This window comes from Sitophilus oryzae, unplaced genomic scaffold (genome assembly GCF_002938485.1).
Source record: "Sitophilus oryzae breed Bouriz unplaced genomic scaffold, Soryzae_2.0 scaffold_30_pilon_pilon, whole genome shotgun sequence".
Classification (NCBI taxonomy): Eukaryota; Metazoa; Arthropoda; class Insecta; order Coleoptera; family Curculionidae; genus Sitophilus; species Sitophilus oryzae.
The window spans coordinates 444,968-463,518 of NW_022146874.1; the positions used below are offsets into that span (position 1 = coordinate 444,968).

General features: G+C 32.1%; 3 protein-coding genes across 3 annotated transcripts; all 3 read left to right on the forward strand.

The window, feature by feature from the left end:
* Nucleotides 1-4,736: 4,736 nt before the first annotated feature.
* On the forward strand, nt 4,737-5,396 carry LOC115884673. Its single transcript, XM_030903324.1, has one exon. The coding sequence runs from the start codon at nt 4,737-4,739 to the stop codon at nt 5,394-5,396; it is 660 nt and encodes a 219-aa protein (XP_030759184.1).
* A 102-nt stretch (nt 5,397-5,498) lies between these two features.
* On the forward strand, nt 5,499-6,797 carry LOC115884674 (craniofacial development protein 2-like). Its single transcript, XM_030903325.1, has one exon. It carries the CDS (start codon nt 5,499-5,501, stop codon nt 6,795-6,797), a length of 1,299 nt encoding a protein of 432 aa, XP_030759185.1.
* An 866-nt stretch (nt 6,798-7,663) lies between these two features.
* Nucleotides 7,664-8,458, forward strand: LOC115884675. Its single transcript, XM_030903327.1, has one exon. The coding sequence runs from the start codon at nt 7,664-7,666 to the stop codon at nt 8,456-8,458; it is 795 nt and encodes a 264-aa protein (XP_030759187.1).
* Nucleotides 8,459-18,551: the final 10,093 nt, after the last annotated feature.

Consider the following 18,551-nt stretch of genomic DNA (forward strand, 5'->3'; position numbering starts at 1 on the left):
GTTAAAATTTTACACCAAAAATTGATTTACTTGAAAATTACGAATTTTGTCACTTTGGATATAAAGATAATAACTCTGTTCAAAGAATAGAGAAATTGCTAAATTTATTAAACTTAAAACATTTAAATAACAATGAAAATATGGCTTTACAAAAAGTTTGTGCCAAATATTCTGACGTTTATCTGCTAGAAAATGATCCTTTAACCACAACTAACATTTATAAGCAAAAAATTTATTTAAAGCCTAACGCATCCCCTGTATACAAAAAACCGTATAGATTACCATTTTCTCAAAAACAAGAGATTGACAGACAAATTAATAAACTCTTGCAAGATGGTATAATTGAGGAGGCCAGGTCAGAAAAACAAGAGATTGACAGACAAATTAATAAACTCTTGCAAGATGGTATAATTGAGGAGGCCAGGTCAGAATGGTCCTCACCTCTTTTATTAGTACCGAAAAAAGTTGATAATAATGGAAACAAGTCTTTTAGGGTAGTTATAGATTATAGAGGTTGCAATACGCAATTACATGATGAAAAGTGGCCTTTACCATCTATAACAGATATTTTAGATTCTTCATCCGGTGCTACCTATTTTTCACATTTAGATTTGTCACAAAGTTATTATCAGATAGAGTTAGATAAGTCAAGTAGACCATATACTGCATTTACCGTAGGTAGTAAGGGGCAATATCAAATGACAAGGCTCCCAATTGATTAAAAATCAGTCCCAATGTTTTTTCTAGAGCAATAACAATTGCTATGTCAGGTCTTAATTATGAAAGCTGTTTTATCTATATGGATGACCTAATCGTTTTTGGAAAAAAAATTAGTAAACATAACAAAAATTTAGTTAAAGTTTTGCAGCGATTAAGAGAAGTTAATCTAAAATTGAATCCTAACAAATGTTTTTTTGAAAAAAAAAGCTTTTATATTTGGGCCATGGTATCTTCCGAAGGTGTTTTGCCAGACCTTGAAAAAAGAAATCAAACAAAAAAAAAAGATATCAAAACAGTTTCGGAAACCAGACTTACAGATCCTGTTTCTGTAATAGACGAGCAAGAACCAACTGATCCTAATCAACCATGCTGCAGTGGTTTAGCAAAAAAGCAGAAAATAGTTACTCCGGAGGGAAAGACCCTATCTAAAAGCATCGGCAAAGAAAACAAATCGAGTAAGCAGACGTAAGCGAAAAAGTGCGATTCTAACTGATACCCCCGTAAAAGATCAATTAGAAGAAAGGCATCGGGGCAAGTCGTCTCAGTTTTCACATTTTTTTTAAAAATTAAAAAAATGCATTTTGTATCTTTTTAGAGTGCTATAAAATTATCATGACAGTCCGAAAGCGTGAAATAAGTTGCTGACGAATAAATTGTTATCAAAATCTTTCCCACTTATTTAAAAAAAATATTTTTTGAAAATTGTGACAACTAGCCCCGGTCTCCCCTACCTTAATAGATAGCTCCTTTAACCGAGAATTCCTAACAAAATTTATGCAAGCAGGGTTGTTGATGGGAAGGCAGCTTTTAAAAATAACAAAAATGTTATGACGGCGTTTTATAGGATTGTCGCTTTGGCAGATGCCCAGTTTTCGGAAATGGACTGTCAGATGTTTTTCAAAAGTATGGTACAGAATGCAAAAAGACGTGCTCAACTAATGTCTTGGAAGTTGGAAAAGTACGGGGTGAAAGTTAGGATTGTAAAAGGCATGAAGGTAATAAGAATGAAAATGATAATACAATAGATATAAATGAGAATGAGGAAACTGACAACCCTGATGGTAATACCAGATTTCAAAACAACACTGACAGTGAGCAATCTCGAAGTAGATTATGTAAACGGGGTTATGTAAGATAATTTTAAAATGGTTTATTTTAAATTACATTAAGGTTTATTTTTTTTATGCAGGGTAATATCTTTATTTTATTTAAGTAAATATATTTATAAAAATATCAGACTTATTAGTAGGTAGGTATGCAATATTTTGTATTTCAGTCCCTTGTAACGTTTTAATAAAACGATACTATTGGCAACCCAACATACACCCTACCGAATTAGTTCTGACTAATTTCGGACACTCTGTGGATCGTACTTGCCCTTGTCGGCGCAGAACTAGAGCATCTTTTTGACCATCGGAAGTCACCATTTTTGATTCAGATTTCGTGGCGTAAACATCGACATACTTATCAGAAGTCATCCGAAAAAGTTTAAACCTTTTAATTCTATTAACTTTTGGAATGTAGTTCTAGTGGTTCCTGGCATTTGGGGAAGGAATCAATTTTTAGTTTTCATAGGTATTTTTGTGGTAAGTTTGATCTTCATCACATTTTTACTCCTTTGGTTCAACCTTATCTCTTTACAGATTTTCTAAACGTGGTTTTGGTTGTCCTGTCATGAATTTAATTTTTGAGTAAACCCTCAGCATTGTGAGGTAAGTTCACAAAATTTCTAAAATGCATTTTGTGCATAAGTTGTGTCGTTTCCAGGGTTTTACCGTCTAGTTATATGGCGAGTTATATGTCGTGATTGGTGGTTTGTGGTACGAGAGCCTGTATCTATGATCCATGTTTGATTTCCACATGGTTGGTGGTATTGTAAGGGGCTGTTCGGGGCTGTGGTAGATTGGGGATGAGCTCCAACACCTAACGTCCACACACCATCCAGAAGGACGAGCAAAAGCCTGGAATTGCACCGGATAATCAGGCCAGATTTCACATTTTTTTAATAACTCATTTCAAATCTATTTACTTACTGTTGACGAATTACGTAATTAATTATGTAATTATTAGATATCAATTTTGAATTTCGTTATTAAATATAATTTTTCTTAATTTTAAATATATACAAATTTTTATATTTTAATATCTTGTCAAGTATTTTGTGATGGTGTCACTTGACATATTTATTTAATTAACTTTTGATTGATTGACGGAATTATGTGCGCATACAACAAGGTTCATGAACTGCGTTAGTTTGAGTACTTATTTTAACTTTATTTTGCGTAATTTTATATTAATAATGTCAATGATTTTGATCAACAAAGCAAGTGATACTATTTTTATCCTTACATTTAAATGTTGATTACTTATTTTTCTTAAATATTAATTCATTTTAAAACCCTAACTTCATCCACATCAATTACTGTCCTTGTCTAATATTTTTTAATTATAAATAAATTTTTTTTGGTTATGTAAGATAATTTTAAAATGGTTTATTTTAAATTACATTAAGGTTTATTTTTTTTATGCAGGGTAATATCTTTATTTTATTTAAGTTCAGTTATCAGACTTATTAGTAGGTAGGTATGCAATATTTTGTATTTCAGTCCCTATTATAGTATATTCGCTTAAATATGTTTTTCAATGGTAATCTGATTATATTTTTGATAGGTGTATTGTTAGAGCAAAGGCAGATACTAGAATATTAACAGTGTGATTTATTGCTAGGCACTAGTAACTGACCAACCATAACCTAACCTAAACACCGCAGAAAACCTCCAGAAATTGGAGTTATTAGTGTTGAAAGAAGAGAATATGGACAAAGTGGTATTGCATATTTATGATTTTAATATCACTTGACAGCACTAATAAAGTACTTAAATTTTTCAGTTGGAGAGAATACCATCAGTATGCAGAACCTCGGGGAAAATGAATGGCATCAATTGTTGCTATACCTTAATAGATAGCTTCTTTAACCGAGAATTCCTAACAAAATTTTTCTGGGGCGGTGGTAGCGGAGTTGTTGAGGGGAAGGCACCTTTTAAAAATAACAAAAATGTTATGAAGGCGTTTTATAGGATTGTCGCTTTAGCAGATGCCCAGTATTCGGAAATGGAGTGTCAGATATTTTTCAAAGGTGTGGTAAAAAATGCAAAAAGACATGCTCAACTGATGTCTTCCTATACAGAAAAAAAAAACGAAACTCCGTTGGAAAAGTACGGGATGAAAGTTAGGACTGTAAAAGGCATGAAGGTAATAAGAATGAAAATGATAATACAATAGATATAAACAGTGTTGTATTTCCCATTACGCACAATACGCCCAGGAGTAAAGCGGCAAAATTTTAGGGGCGGAAAATTTTCAGAAAAAATTACGATAAATTGCGGCAAGTTGTCAAAAAATAATAAAAAACTGCAACGAAGGCCAGCAGAATTATTTAAAAAGATTATCGAATGCTAATCCGAACTTTAATTAAATAAATATTTTTGGTGTGGTCAAACTATATCATATTTATTTTACGTCATTTTCCACACTTAAACGATTAAAATCCTATTTAAGGGCCACTATGGAACAAGATAGTTTAAATGCCTTAACAACATTAACGATAGAATCAGATTTAACTACAAGTATAAATTTTGAGTGGCAACGTGGCATTGTTTGTGAAATATCTTAAATTATTCTTGATCTGCAATTTTCCCGTATATCGCGAGTTGTAGTGAAAAATAATTTGAACTTTTTATTTGTATAGTGAAATTACATGTTTACAATTCGATGCTGAGGTAAAAAATCTAGAATTAAATATAAATAGTAGCAAAAACGTATAAAGAAATTTCAGGAATCTAAATCTAACTGATAAGAGAATTGAGGTATTTAGCAGCTTCTCGTTAAAATTGTTTGTGCTGTTGCCAGCTTGTGCTGAGAACAGGATATTTGGGGATTGATAAGAGCAAGGGACTTCCGATCCGTTGAGGAGAGTCTGTTCTTTTCGCAATCCCTATAATTAAAAGGAAAATAATATGGAGCAAAAACAAAAACAATCCGATATGAACGAAATAAAAGAAATGTTCGATTTTATTAGAGAAAATATGCAAGTAATGGATGGTAAACTATCCGATGTTATAAAGGAGCTGAGAGATACTAAGCTAGAAAATGCGGCGATGAAGACAGAAATTAAAGCGCAAGGAATGAAGATTGCCAATTTGGAAAGGGAGATTAGAAAGAAAAATCTGATTTTTAAAGGTATTATGGAAGATGAAACAGAGGACTTCGAACTAACCAAACACAAGACAATTAAAATTTGTGAATCCTTGGGAGTGCCTATTAAACCAGAATTTGATGTAGACCAGGTAAGAAGAATAGGCAAACAAATCCCAGGTAAACCGAGACCAATATTACTACAACTCACAACTACAAATAAGAAATTCGAAATACTAGGAAAAACTAAAGGATTAAGAGGATCTAACATATGGATTGATGAGGATTACCCAAAGGAAATACAAGAAGAAAGAAAAATTCTGGTGTCCGAAATGAAAGAAGCATGGAAAAATGGCGAAAAAGCACAACTTAGATACAACAAACTAATTATAAACGATGAGGTATATGATGCAAGCAACATAATAAATAGAAGTCAACTAGCCAATATAATAACGCCGACAAGAAGAGAAAACCCGATATGAGATCACCGGAAAATGATAAATTTGGCGAACAACTGAAAAAGATTACGCGAACTTCAAAAACTAGAACTAACCAATGGATTACACGGAGCAGGATTATCGGACATGGAACTTGGCATTAAACGGACATTGAAAGGAAACTTAAATGGAAAAGGGCTAACATTTGGTACATGGAACATTCGGTCGATAAATGACAAAGAGGGCGAACTAATTAAAGAATTTGAAAACATTGACCTAGACATACTAGCTATAACTGAAACTAAAAAGAAAGGAAAACAAACAGTTGAATTACAAAATGGACATATAATGATTTTGAGTGGGGTCCAGAATGAGAAAAGGGCACAGGCCGGAGTTGGTTGTATTATAAAAAGTACCTTAGCTAAATTTGTAACTAAATGGGATACTATATCAGAAAGAATCATTATGGTACAATTGAGGCTTGAAGACAAGAACACGATACACATATTAATACTCTATGGCCCAAATGAAGATGAAAAAGCTGAAGTAAAAGACAAGTTTTGGGATGAAGTTACGGAAGTTGTAGACAGTTTAAATGGAGATATCATTGTTCTGGGGGATCTAAATGGAAGGGTTGGTATTCAGGATTATGAAAGCGGCGATGTCATAGGAAAAAATGGAGAGGCTATAAGAAATAACAACGGGACTAGAATTATAGAGTTCTGTATACAGAATGATTTATTAATCATGAACACCTTTTTCAGACACAAAGAAATCCATCAGTACACGAGAGAAGTTAAAAATCGAAATGAAAAATCCATAATTGACTACGTATTAGTATGTAAACGATTAAGGCGATATATAAAAGACGTACGAGTTAAAAGAGGCCCCGAAATAAACAGCGATCACTACCTGGTCTTAGCAAAAACCAAACTAGGCTTTCAAAAACCAGATCAAATAGAGAGACGACGGAGCAGCGTAACAAGAGAAGTAGTCAGGTCGTATAGATTGAACAACAGGAATACTGCCATGAGTTACAGGAGAAGAATACAAGAGCTAATTGAAACTCAACCAGCCAATGAGGAACAAGATCTAGAAATAATGTGGGAAAATTTTAAATTTATACTATTAAAAGCAGGGAAAGAAATCTGTGGAACAACGAAAATTAACAAAAACAAAAGACAAACCGCTTGGTGGAATGACGATATCAAACATGAAATTAAAATGAAAAAAGCGGCATGGAAAAACTATTTATGTGGCAGAAACATGGATAAATATGAAGTATATAAGAAACATAGAGAAAGAGTGAAGCAACTTGTAATGTTATCAAAGAAAAAGTCATTGGAAGAATTCGGTCGAAAAATTGAACACGATTTCCACGCAAATAAAAAGCTATTTTACAAAGTCCTTAAAATCTTCGATGCAATAACAAAGACCCACCGATGAAACAAATAAACGATAAGAATGGAATATTACTAATGAATGAAGAAGACATTATTAAGAGATGGAAACAATATTTTGAGGATCTTTTTGAAGGGCAGAGTGATCAGGAAAATTTAGTCGTGGAAAGTAGGGCCACATCTCAAGAGGAAGATATGATAGAATTAGAGGACGTCCATTGCACCATACAGAAACTTAAAAAAGGAAAGGCGGCGGGACATGACGGCATCACCGCAGAAATGCTGAAAAACATGGGAGAAAAGGGAGAAGAAATACTAACAAAGATTTGTACTTTAGCGTGGAACGAAGGAAAAATCCCAGATGATTGGAAAATAGGGGTCATCGTACCAATTTTTAAAAAGGGTAATAAAAGGGATTGTAATAATTATCGAGGAATCACACTTCTTAGCATTGCCTCTAAAGTTTATGAGCGAATACTGGAAGCAAAACTCGTAAATCAAATTGACAACCAACTTGAGGAATCGCAGAGTGGATTTAGGAAGGGCCGTAGTATACACGATCATATATTTACAATTAAACAAATAACGGAAAAAATTAGAAATACAAATGTCCAAGTTTACCAAGCCTTTCTTGATCTTGAAGAAGCCTTTGACAGACTTCCAAGATCTGAAGTTCAGAAAACCCTAATAAATAAAAACATTGACCAAAACTTATGAAGAGCAATAATGAGTTTTTATTCCGACACTAGAAGCTATGTAAGGACCGATAATATGCATTCAGAAGAGTTTTCAATTCGTGAAGGTGTTCGACAGGGAGGTGTCCTAAGCCCAATTTTATTCAATTTAGTTATGGATGATGTAATGAAAGAAACCAGACGAGAGACATCTAAACTTCTTGTAGGGTACTAAAATATGCAGCCTGTGTGGATCAATGAATGCGCTTTCGCTGACGACATCGTTATATTTGCTAGGAACGAAACAGAACTTAAAAGAAATCTCAATACATGGAACAACAAATTATCTTCCAAAAACCTTAAAATAAATGAGAACAAAACAAAAATAATGATTAACGGAAAGAGTGAAGAAATGGTTAACATAGAAATAAATGATCAAATAATAGAGCAGGTAAATTCTTTCAAATATCTGGGAGTCCAAATAGAAAGCCATGGACATCAAAACCAAGAGATAACTGCAAGAGTCCAAAGCGCTGCAAATCTATACCATAGCATAAAGAACACATTTCTAGGTAAAAAAGAGGTATCATTGAAGACCAAAATCAGCGTGTTTAATTCAGTATTCGTACCAATATTAACATTCGGTAGTGAGAGTTGGGTTCTCACCAAGAGACAAGAAAGCTTAACACAAGCAGTAGAAATGAAATACCTACGAAAAGTGCTAGGGGTTACGAGGATGAATAAACTACGTAATTCCCATATTAGAGAGCAGCTGAAACTCCAGCCAGTACTAACAACTATCGAAAACTGCCAGTTGAGGTGGTACGGACATTTGAAAAGACTCAACAAAGAGAGACCAGTAAGAAGAGTATGGGAGGCAAAAAGGCAAGAAAAAAGGAAAAAGGGTAGACCTGCAACTACTTGGGATCAAAATGTTGCAAAATTACATAAAACTAGAGGGATCGGCTGCGCCGAAGCAGCAAGCATGGCCCTGGACAAGAAGAAGTGGCAAAATTTTATTTATGGAAAGTAGCTACTAGAAGCCTACACCTTCGGGTAGAAGGCCTTCGATTATATATATATATATATATATATATATATATATATATATATATATATATATATATATATATATATATATATATATATATATAAATTTTGACAAAATTATTGATTCGTTTGCTGCCATTAAATCTCGGCGTAAATTATTTTAATTTTTTTATTTCTATGAATTCATTTGTTGTTTACTTAAAAACATAAATTTTCAATATAACATTTTTGTTGTTATAGCGAATATAAGGGCGGCATTTTTTAAGTGACGTAAGGGGGAAATTTGGTAAATCCGGCACTGGATATAAATGAGAATGAGGAAACTGACAACCCTGATGGTAATGCCGGATTTCAAAACAACAACGCTGACAGTGAGCAAGAAAGCAGCAATGCCGATTGCGATGCGATCTCGAAGCAGTTGACGTAAACGGGGTTATGTAAGATCATTTAAAACGGTTTATTTTAAATTACATTAAGGTTTATTTTTTTAGTCTCTACCGTTTATTATATTTTGTATTACTTACAAAATTGCAGGGTAATATCTCTTTATTTTATTTAAGTTCAGTTATCAAACTTATTAGTAGGTAGATATGCAATATTTTGTATTTCAGTCCCTATTATAGTATATTCGCTTAAATATGTTGTTCAATAGTAATCTGATGATATTTTTGATAGGTGTATTGTTAAAGCAAAGGCAGATACTAGAATATTAACAGTGTGATTTATAGCTACGCACTAGTAACTGACCAACCATAACCTAACCTAAACAGCGCAGAAAACCTCCAGAAATTGAAGTTATTACTGTTGAAAGAAGAGAATATGGACAAAGTGGTATTGCATATTTACGTTTTTAATATCACGTGACGGCACTAATAAAGTACTTAAATTTTTCAGTTGGAGAGAATACCATCAGTATGCGGAACCTCGGGGAAAATGAATGGCATCAGTTGTTGCTATACCTGAATAGATAGCTTCTTTAACCGAGAATTTCTAACAAAATTTTCCTGTGGTGATGGTAGCAGGGTTGTTGAGGGGAAGGCTTTTAAAAATAACAAAAATGTTATGAAGGCGTTTTATAGGATTGTCGCTTTGGCAGATGCCCAGTTTTCGGAAATGGACTGTCAGATGTTTTTCAAAAGTGTGGTAAAGAATGCAAAAAGACGTGCTCAACTAATGTCTTCCGATACAGAAAAAAAAACGAAACTCCGTTGGAAAAGTACGGAGTGATAGTTAAGACTGTAAGAGGCATGAAGGTAATAAGAATGAAAATGATAATACAATAGATATAAATGAGATGATGTAAACGGGGTTATACAAGATAATTTTAAAATGGTTTATTTTAAATTACATTAAGGTTTATTTTTTTTATTTCTACCGTTTATTATATTTTGTATTACTTACATATAAATTGCGGGGTAATATCTTTATTTTATTTAAGTTCAGTTATCAAACTTATTAGTACGTAGGTATGCAATATTTTGTATTTCAGTCCCTATTATAGTATATTCGCTTAAATATGTTTTTCAATAGTAATCTGATATTTTTTTATAGGTGTATTGTTAAAGCAAAGGCAGATACTAGAATATTAACAGAAGAAAAATGTTATGAAGACGTTTTATAGGATTGTCGCTTTGGCAGATGCCCAGTTTTCGGAAATGGACTGTCAGATGTTTTTCAAAAGTGTGGTAAAGAATGCAAAAAGACGTGCTCAACTAATGTCTTCCGATACAGAAAAAAAAACGAAACTCCGTTGGAAAAGCACGGGGTGAAAGTTAAGACTATAAAAGGCATGAAGGTAATAAGAATGAAAATTATAATACAATAGATATAAATGAGAATGAGGAAACTGACATCCCTAATGGTAATACCGGATTTCAAAACAACAACACTGACAGTGAGCAAGAAAGCAGCAATGCCGCTTGCGATGCGATCTCCAAGCAGATGATGTAAACGGGGTTATGTAAGATAATTTTAAAATGGTTTATTTTAAATTACATTAAGGTTTATATTTTTATTTCTACCGTTTATTATATTTTATATTACTTACATATAAATTGCAGGGTAATATCTTTATTTTATTTAAGTTCAGTTGTCAAACTTATTAGTAGGTAGGTATTCAATATTTTGTATTTCAGTCCCTATTATAGTATATTCGCTTAAATATGTTTTTCAATAGTAATCTGATGATATTTTTGATAGGTGTATTGTTAAAGCAAAAGCAGATATTAGAATATTAACAGTGTGATTTATTGCTACGCATTAGTAACTGACCAACCATAATCTAACCTAAACACCGCAGAAAACCTCCAGAAATTGGAGTTATTACTGTTGAAAGAACAGAATATGGACAAAGTGGTATTGCATATTTATGTTTTTAATATCACTTAACAGCACTCATAAAGTACTTAAGAATGAAAATGATAATACAATAGATATAAATGAGAATGAGGAAACTGACAACCCTAATGGTAATACCGGATTTCAAAACAACACTGACAGTGAGCAAGAAAGCAACAATGCAGATTACGATGCGATCTCGAAGCAGATGTTGTAAACGGGATTATGTAAGATCATTTTAAAATGGTTTATTTTAAATTACATTAAGGTTTATATTTTTATTTCTACCGTTTATTATAATTTGTATTAGTTCCATATAAATTGCAGGGTAATATCTTTATTTTAAGTTCAGTTGTCAAACTTATTAGTAGGTAGGTTTGCAATATTTTGTATTTCAGTCCCTATTATAGTATATTCGCTTAAATGTTTTTCAATAGTAACCTGATGATATTTTTGGATAGGTGTAGTGTTAAAGCAAAGGCGGATACTAGAATATTAACAGTGTGATTTATTGCTACGCACTAATAACTGACCAACCTAACCTAAACACCGCAGAAAACCTCCAGAAATTGGAGTTATTACTGTTGAAAGAATAGAATATGGACAAAGTGGTATTGCATATTTACGTTTTTAATATCACGTGACGGCACTAATAAAGTACTTAAATTTTTCAGTTGGAGAGAATACCATCAGTATGCGGAACCTCGGGGAAAATGAATGGCATCAGTTGTTGCTATACCTTAATAGATAGCTTCTTTAACCAAGAATTCCTAACAAAATTTTCCTGGGGCGGCGGTAGCGGGGTTGTTGAGGGGAAGGCACCTTTTAAAAATAAGAAAAATGTTATGAAGGCGTTTTATAAGCTTGTCGCTTTGGCAGATGCCCAGTTTTCGGAAATCGACTGTCAGATGTTTTTCTAAAGTGAGGTAAAGAATGCAAAAAGACGTGCTCAACTAATGTCTTCCGATACAAAAAAAAAACGAATCTCCCTTAGAAAACCACGGGGTGAAAGTTAAGACTGTAAAAGGCATGAAGGTAATAAGAATGAAAATGATAATACAATAGATATAAATGAAAATGAGGAAACTGGCAACCCTAATGGTAACACCGGATTTCAAAACAACAACACTGACAGTGAGCAAGAAAGCAGCAATGCCGATTGCGATGCGATCTCGAAGCAGATGATGTAAACGGGGTTATGTAAGATCATTTTAAAATGGTTTATTTTAAATTACATTAAGGTTTATATTTTTATTTCTACCGTTTATTATATTAATATTATTAATTATATATTATTATAGTATTAGTTATACATAAATTGCAGGGTAATATCTTTATTTTAAGTTCAGTTGTCAAACTTATTAGTAGGTAGGTATGCAATATTTTGTATTTCAGTCCCTATTATAGTATATTCGCTTAAATATGTTTTATAAAGGTAATCTGATGATATTTTTTTATAGGTGTATTGTTAAAGCAAAGGCAGATACTAGAATATTAACAGTGTGATTTATTGCTACGCACTAGTAACTGACCAACCATAACCTAACCTAAACACTGCAGAAAACCTCCAGAAATTGGAGTTATTACTGTTGAAAGAAGAGAATATGGACAAAGTTGTATTGCATATTTATGTTTTTAATATCACTTGACAGCACTAATAAAGTACTTAAATTTTTCAGTTGGAAAGAATGTCATCTACTACTTAAATTTTTCAGTTGGAGAGAATACCATCAGTATGCGGAACCTCGGGGAAAATGAATGGCATCAATTGTTGCTATACCTTAATAGATAGCTCCTTTAACCGAGAATTCCTAACAAAATTTTCCTGTGGAGGTGGTAGCGGGGTTGTTGAGGGGAATGCACCTTTTAAAAATAAGAAAAATGTTATGAAGGCGTTTTATAGGATTGTCGCTTTGGCAGATGCCCAGTTTTCGAAAATGGACTGTCAGATGTTTTTCAAAAGTGTGGTAAAGAATGCAAAAAGACGTGCTCAACTAATGTCTTCCGATACAGAAAAAAAACGAAGCTCCGTTGGAAAAGTACGGGGTGAAAGTTAAGACTGTAAAAGGCATGAAGGTAATAAGAATGAAAATGATAATACAATAGATATAATTGAGAATGAGGAAACTGACAACCCTAATGGTAACACCGGATTTCAAAACAACACTGACAGTGAGCAAGAAAGCAGCAATGCCAATTGCGATGCGATCTCGAAGCAGATGATGTAAACGGGGTTATGTAAGGTCATTTTAAGATGGTTTATTTTAAATTACATTAAGGTTTATATTTTTATTTCTACCGTTTATTATATTTTGTATTACTTACATATAAATTGCAGGGTAATGTCTTTATTTTATTTAAGTTCAGTTGTCAAACTTATTAGTAGGTAGGTATGCAATATTTTGTATTTCAGTCCCTATTATAGTATATTTGCTTAAATATGTTTTTCAATGTAAATCTGATGATATTTTTTGATAGGTGTATTGTTAAGGCAAAGGCAGATACTAGAATATTAACAGTGTGATTTATTGCTACGCACTAGTAACTGACCAACCATAACCTAACCTAAACACCGCAGAAAACCTCCAGAAATTGGAGTTATTACTGTTGAAAGAAGAGAATATGGACAAAGTGGTATTGCATATTTATGTTTTTAATATCACTTGACAGCACTAATAAAGTACTTAAATTTTTCAGTTGGGGCGGAACCTCGGGGAAAATGAATGGCATCAATTGTTGCTATACCTTAATAGATAGCTTCTTTAACCGAGAATTCCTAACAAAAATTTCCTGGGGTGGTGGTAGCGGGGTTGTTGAGGGGAAGGCACCTTTTAAAAATAAGAAAAATGTTATGAAAGCGTTTTATACGCTTTGGCAGATGCCCAGTTTTCGGAAATGCACTGTCAGATAAAAGTTTCAGGTAAAGAAAATAAAAAAAATATACCCAGTTTGATTCTAAAACCAAAAAAGCCACAAAACTCACGCAAAACTGAAGCAGACTTACAAAAAAATATAAAGCCAGATGCAGTAAATATCGGTATAAAGAATATGAAGGAAATCAGTAATGGGGGTATTGTCATAAAATGTGGGACCACAAATGAAATTAAAAAACTTCAAGAAGAAGCACAAAGAGCTCTTAGTAACGACTATGAGGTGCACTGGACCAAACTAAAATCTCCTAAATTGAAAATTGTTAATGTATCATCTAAGAACCCGGAAATGACTTCAGCCCAAATAGAATATTGCCTTAGAAATCAGAATTCTTTTATTCAAAAAGACGATCACTTAAAAGTAGTATATGTGAAAGAACACAAAAACAAAAATAAAAAAACAATTTTTTTGGAATGCTCTCCTAAACTTTTTCAGATTTATGAGCAATGAAAGAGTATTTTTACTGTGGCAAAGCTGTAGAGTTTTTGAAGACATTAGTGTACCTAAGTGCTACAAATGCCAAGGTTATAACCACAAAAGTACCAACTGCAAAAACCAAATGGTATGTGGTTACTGCATGGGTTCTCATGACACTAATCAATGCTCCCAACCTTTTAAAAAATGTGCCAATTGTACATTTGCCAATAACAAATATAATAAAATTATGATGTCTCTCATGAAAGTAGTGATACTATTTTGCCCAACCTACAAATACATGCTGGAAGTTATGCGGAGCAAAATAGACTATGGAACATTACAATGGCAGGCAATATCGAGGTAGATCTCCTTGATACTCTAGAAAATATGAAGGAAAATCTTGACGAGGCAGGTGAAAGTGTGGGAAGTGATATTTTAAAATCAAAGATTAATATTAATGGGAAAATAATTAATTTATTGCACATAAATATAAGTGAAAAAAAAAATTTTGACTCTCTTAGTGACTTTAAGGGCTTTTGAACTTGATTATTGCGATATAATTGTGTTGAGTGAAACGTTTCAACTAAATGACTATGATGTTGATCGTTTATGCAGGTTACTCTGTCCATTATAACAATGCCAATATAAACAAAAATGACGGTATATTAATTTATACTAGAGATAATTTAAGAGTACTTATAAAAGATACAATTTTACTAACATCGCATGTTACACTAACTAAAGTCGAATTAGAATTAGATAAAATTAGTTTTGGTATAACTTGCCTGTACAGACCTCCTTCATCTAATTTAAAATTATTCATTTTAGACATACAAAGGTATCTTAATGAGAATCTAAAAAATCAGATTGAGGTCCTTACAGGTGATATTAATATTGATATCAATGACAGTGATAACGATAATGTTAATTCCTATCTCTCGACGTTAAGTAATTTTGCTTTCTCTCATATATAAACTCTTCAACAAGAATTACTTCCACAACTGCCACATGTATTGATCATATTTTTGTGCGAAAAAAAATTAATAATTCTATGCTTAAGTATCAGTCCTTCATATTAGACTCTAACTTAACTGACCATTTTCCAGTCATGCTCAATGTAAGAAAGTGTGATCCTGACTATGACATACAGAGACAAGACAACTTAAATAAAGAAATTCTTAAAATTGATTATATTGCTTTATCAAACCTTTTTGCAATGCAAAATTGGCAATCTGTTATGGACTGTTCAACTTCTGAGGAAGCCACTAACATGTTCTATGAAATTTTTCAAAACTTACTAAATAAAGCCCAATCAATAAAAGTCTTAATGAACAAGTCAAAAAAAATCAAACCTTGGATTACAATTGGTATTATAAACTCCATAAAACAAAGAGATAAACTAAGGAAGAAAGTTTTGCATTCAAATAATGAAGCTTTAAAAACTCAGTATAAACATTATAGAAACCAGTTAAATAAAGCAATAAATAAATGTAAACTTGACTATTACAAAAATAAAATAAATGAAAATAAAAGTGACATGAAAAAAATTTATAGAATTATATCTGAAGCCACAAATGAAAATGCTAAAAACAATAACATAATAAATATTTTGGACAATGAAAACAAAACCTTTAAAACAGACAAAGACATGGCCAACTTTTCTAACAACTTCTTCATATCAGTCGGTAACGATATGGCTAAAAAAATACCTCCAGCCATGGAGCCGGAATGTATTAATAAAGAACCATCATCATCACTTTTCTTAACACCGGTAAATAAAAATGAATTAATAAAACACATAAACTCACTCAAAAATTGTTCGGCTCCTGGCGAAGACGGTGTGTCAGTAAGGATTATAAAATCGGTGCATGCCTATATTTTGAATCCTTTATCACACATAATAAACTTAATTTTTAAAACTAGCATTGTACCTTTAAGATTTAAAACTGCTGTAATAACCCCTATCCACAAAGCTGGTAATAAAAATAATATTAATAACTACAGATCAATAAGTGTCATTAACAATTTTGGGAAGTTGTTTGAAAATGTCTTAAGCAAAGATTAATGGAATTCTTTTCCGATTTAAAAATCTTATCTAAAAAGAATTCGGTTTCGTGGGTGGGACCAGCACTTGCGATGTATGAATGCAGTGTATGAATTGGTGGATCAAATAACTTCAAATCTTAACAATGGTAAAAAAAGTATTGCAGTTTTTTTGGACTTAGCTAAGGCGTTTGACACGGTGCCCCATGATATGCTAATAAAAACACTTGAAAAAAGTAGTATCAGGGGCCCTGTGTTGGACATCTTTAGGTCATATTTAACGAATAGAAACCAATTTTTAAAAATAAGTAATTCTTTGAGTGATCCTCTCAAAACCACTATTGGTATACCACAAGGAACCGTACTAGGGCCATTACTATTTATCATTTACATCAACTCAATGACATTTCTTAATATTGGGGGTTCCATTATTTCATATGCGGACGATACTGTTTTGGTTTTCTCTGGCAGAGACTGGAACAGCACTAAGGATAAGGTAGCAAATGGCTTGGCTGTTGTGAAGAATCGGTTGGATTTTAACAAACTTACTTTAAATTTAGATAAAACCCATTATATAGCCTTTACATCTACGAATCTAAACCGACCTAATTTTTCCAACATTTAAATAAGCGAGGTAAACACCACAATAAAGGAGGTTTCTAACGTAAAGTATCTGGGCATAATTATTGACTGCTATTTAAAATGGGATCACCACATTTTAAAACTAACAAATAGCCTTAGAAAACTTATATATAAATTTTATATTTTGCAAGATATCCTTTCTAAAAAACTTTTATTCATTATTTATAAGGCATTGGTAGAATATTTAATTAAGTATGGAATCGTTATTTGGGGAGGACTTTATTCTTCTGCCTTGACACAACTCAATGTAACACAAAATTATATTCTTAAAGTCATGGACAAAAAGGAAAAATTATTCTCAACGAACCTTCTTTACGATGAGAAAGTCTTTAATGTTAGATCTCTATATATTCATTCTGTTTGTTCCTATGTCCATAAGATTGAGGGTCTTAGGAAGTATGTAAATCACTGTCACTTAACTAGAAGTAGAACACTTAATAAGTTACAAGTTCCTATTAGTCATAAAAATATTAACCAAAGATTTATTGGATACTTAGGACCAAAATTCTATAATTTATTACCAGGTCATATTAAGGAAGTAAAAAATCTAAAAAAATTTAACTTGGCCTGTAGAAACTATATTTTTGTAAATAACACAAAATTTATTACATTGTTATAAAAAAAATCCTAAATATGCTATTGTTATATTGTTTTTTTTTTTCTTGCATATTGTTGAATTAAGTAAGTACATAAATAATATTATTTTGCTATTTTTTTTTTGGCACATACAGCTGTTAATTCCGCTAGGTGCCTTTTTGTACCTGATATTACATTAAAAGGATATTATATTGACTTGTATTGTAATGATATGTATTATTATTATTGTATGTATATGTATGAATTACAAATAGATGTTTTTCAAAAGTGTGGTAAAGAATGCAAAAAGACGTGCTCAACTAATGTCTTCCAATACAGAAAAAAAACGAAACTCCGTTGGAAAAGTACGGGATAAAAGTTAAGACTGTAAAAGGCATGAAGGTAATAAGAATGAAAATGATAATACAATAGATATAAATGAAAATGAGGAAACTGACAACTCTAATGTAATACCGGATTTCAAAACAACAACACTGACAGTGAGCAAGAAAGCAGCAATGCCGATTGCGATACGATCTCGAAGCAGAAGATGTAAACGGGGTTATGTAAGATCATTTTAAAATGGTTTATTTTAAATTACATTAAGGTTTATTTTTTTATTTCTACCGTTTATTATATTTTGTATTACTTACATATAAATTGCAGGGTAATATCTTTATTTTATTTAAATTTATTCAGTTATCAAACTTATTAGTAGGTAGGTATGCAATATTTTGTATTTCAGTCCCTATTATAGTATATTCGCTTAAATATGTTTTTCAATGGTAATCTGATGATATTTTTTTATAGGTGTATTGTTAAAGCAAAGGCAGATACTAGAATATTAACAGTGTGATTTATTGCTACGCACTACATAAGCACTACAACCATAACCTAACCTAAACACCGCAGAAAACCTCCAGAAATTGGAGTCATTACTGTTGAAAGAAGAGAATATGGACAAAGTTGTATTGCATATTTATTTTTTTAATATCACTTGACAGCACTAATAAAGTACTTAAATTTTTCAGTTGGAAAGAATATCATCAGTATGCGGAACCTCGGAAAAAATGAATGGCATCAATTGTTGCTATACCTTAGCGTTTATTATATTTTGTATTAGTTACATA

What these genes read in the sequence shown, in the direction of transcription:
- LOC115884673 (XM_030903324.1), top strand. Translation starts at nt 4,737, where the DNA reads ATGGAGCAAAAACAAAAACAATCCGATATGAACGAAATAAAAGAAATG.
- LOC115884674 (XM_030903325.1), top strand. Translation starts at nt 5,499, where the DNA reads ATGGAACTTGGCATTAAACGGACATTGAAAGGAAACTTAAATGGAAAA.
- LOC115884675 (XM_030903327.1), top strand. Translation starts at nt 7,664, where the DNA reads ATGCAGCCTGTGTGGATCAATGAATGCGCTTTCGCTGACGACATCGTT.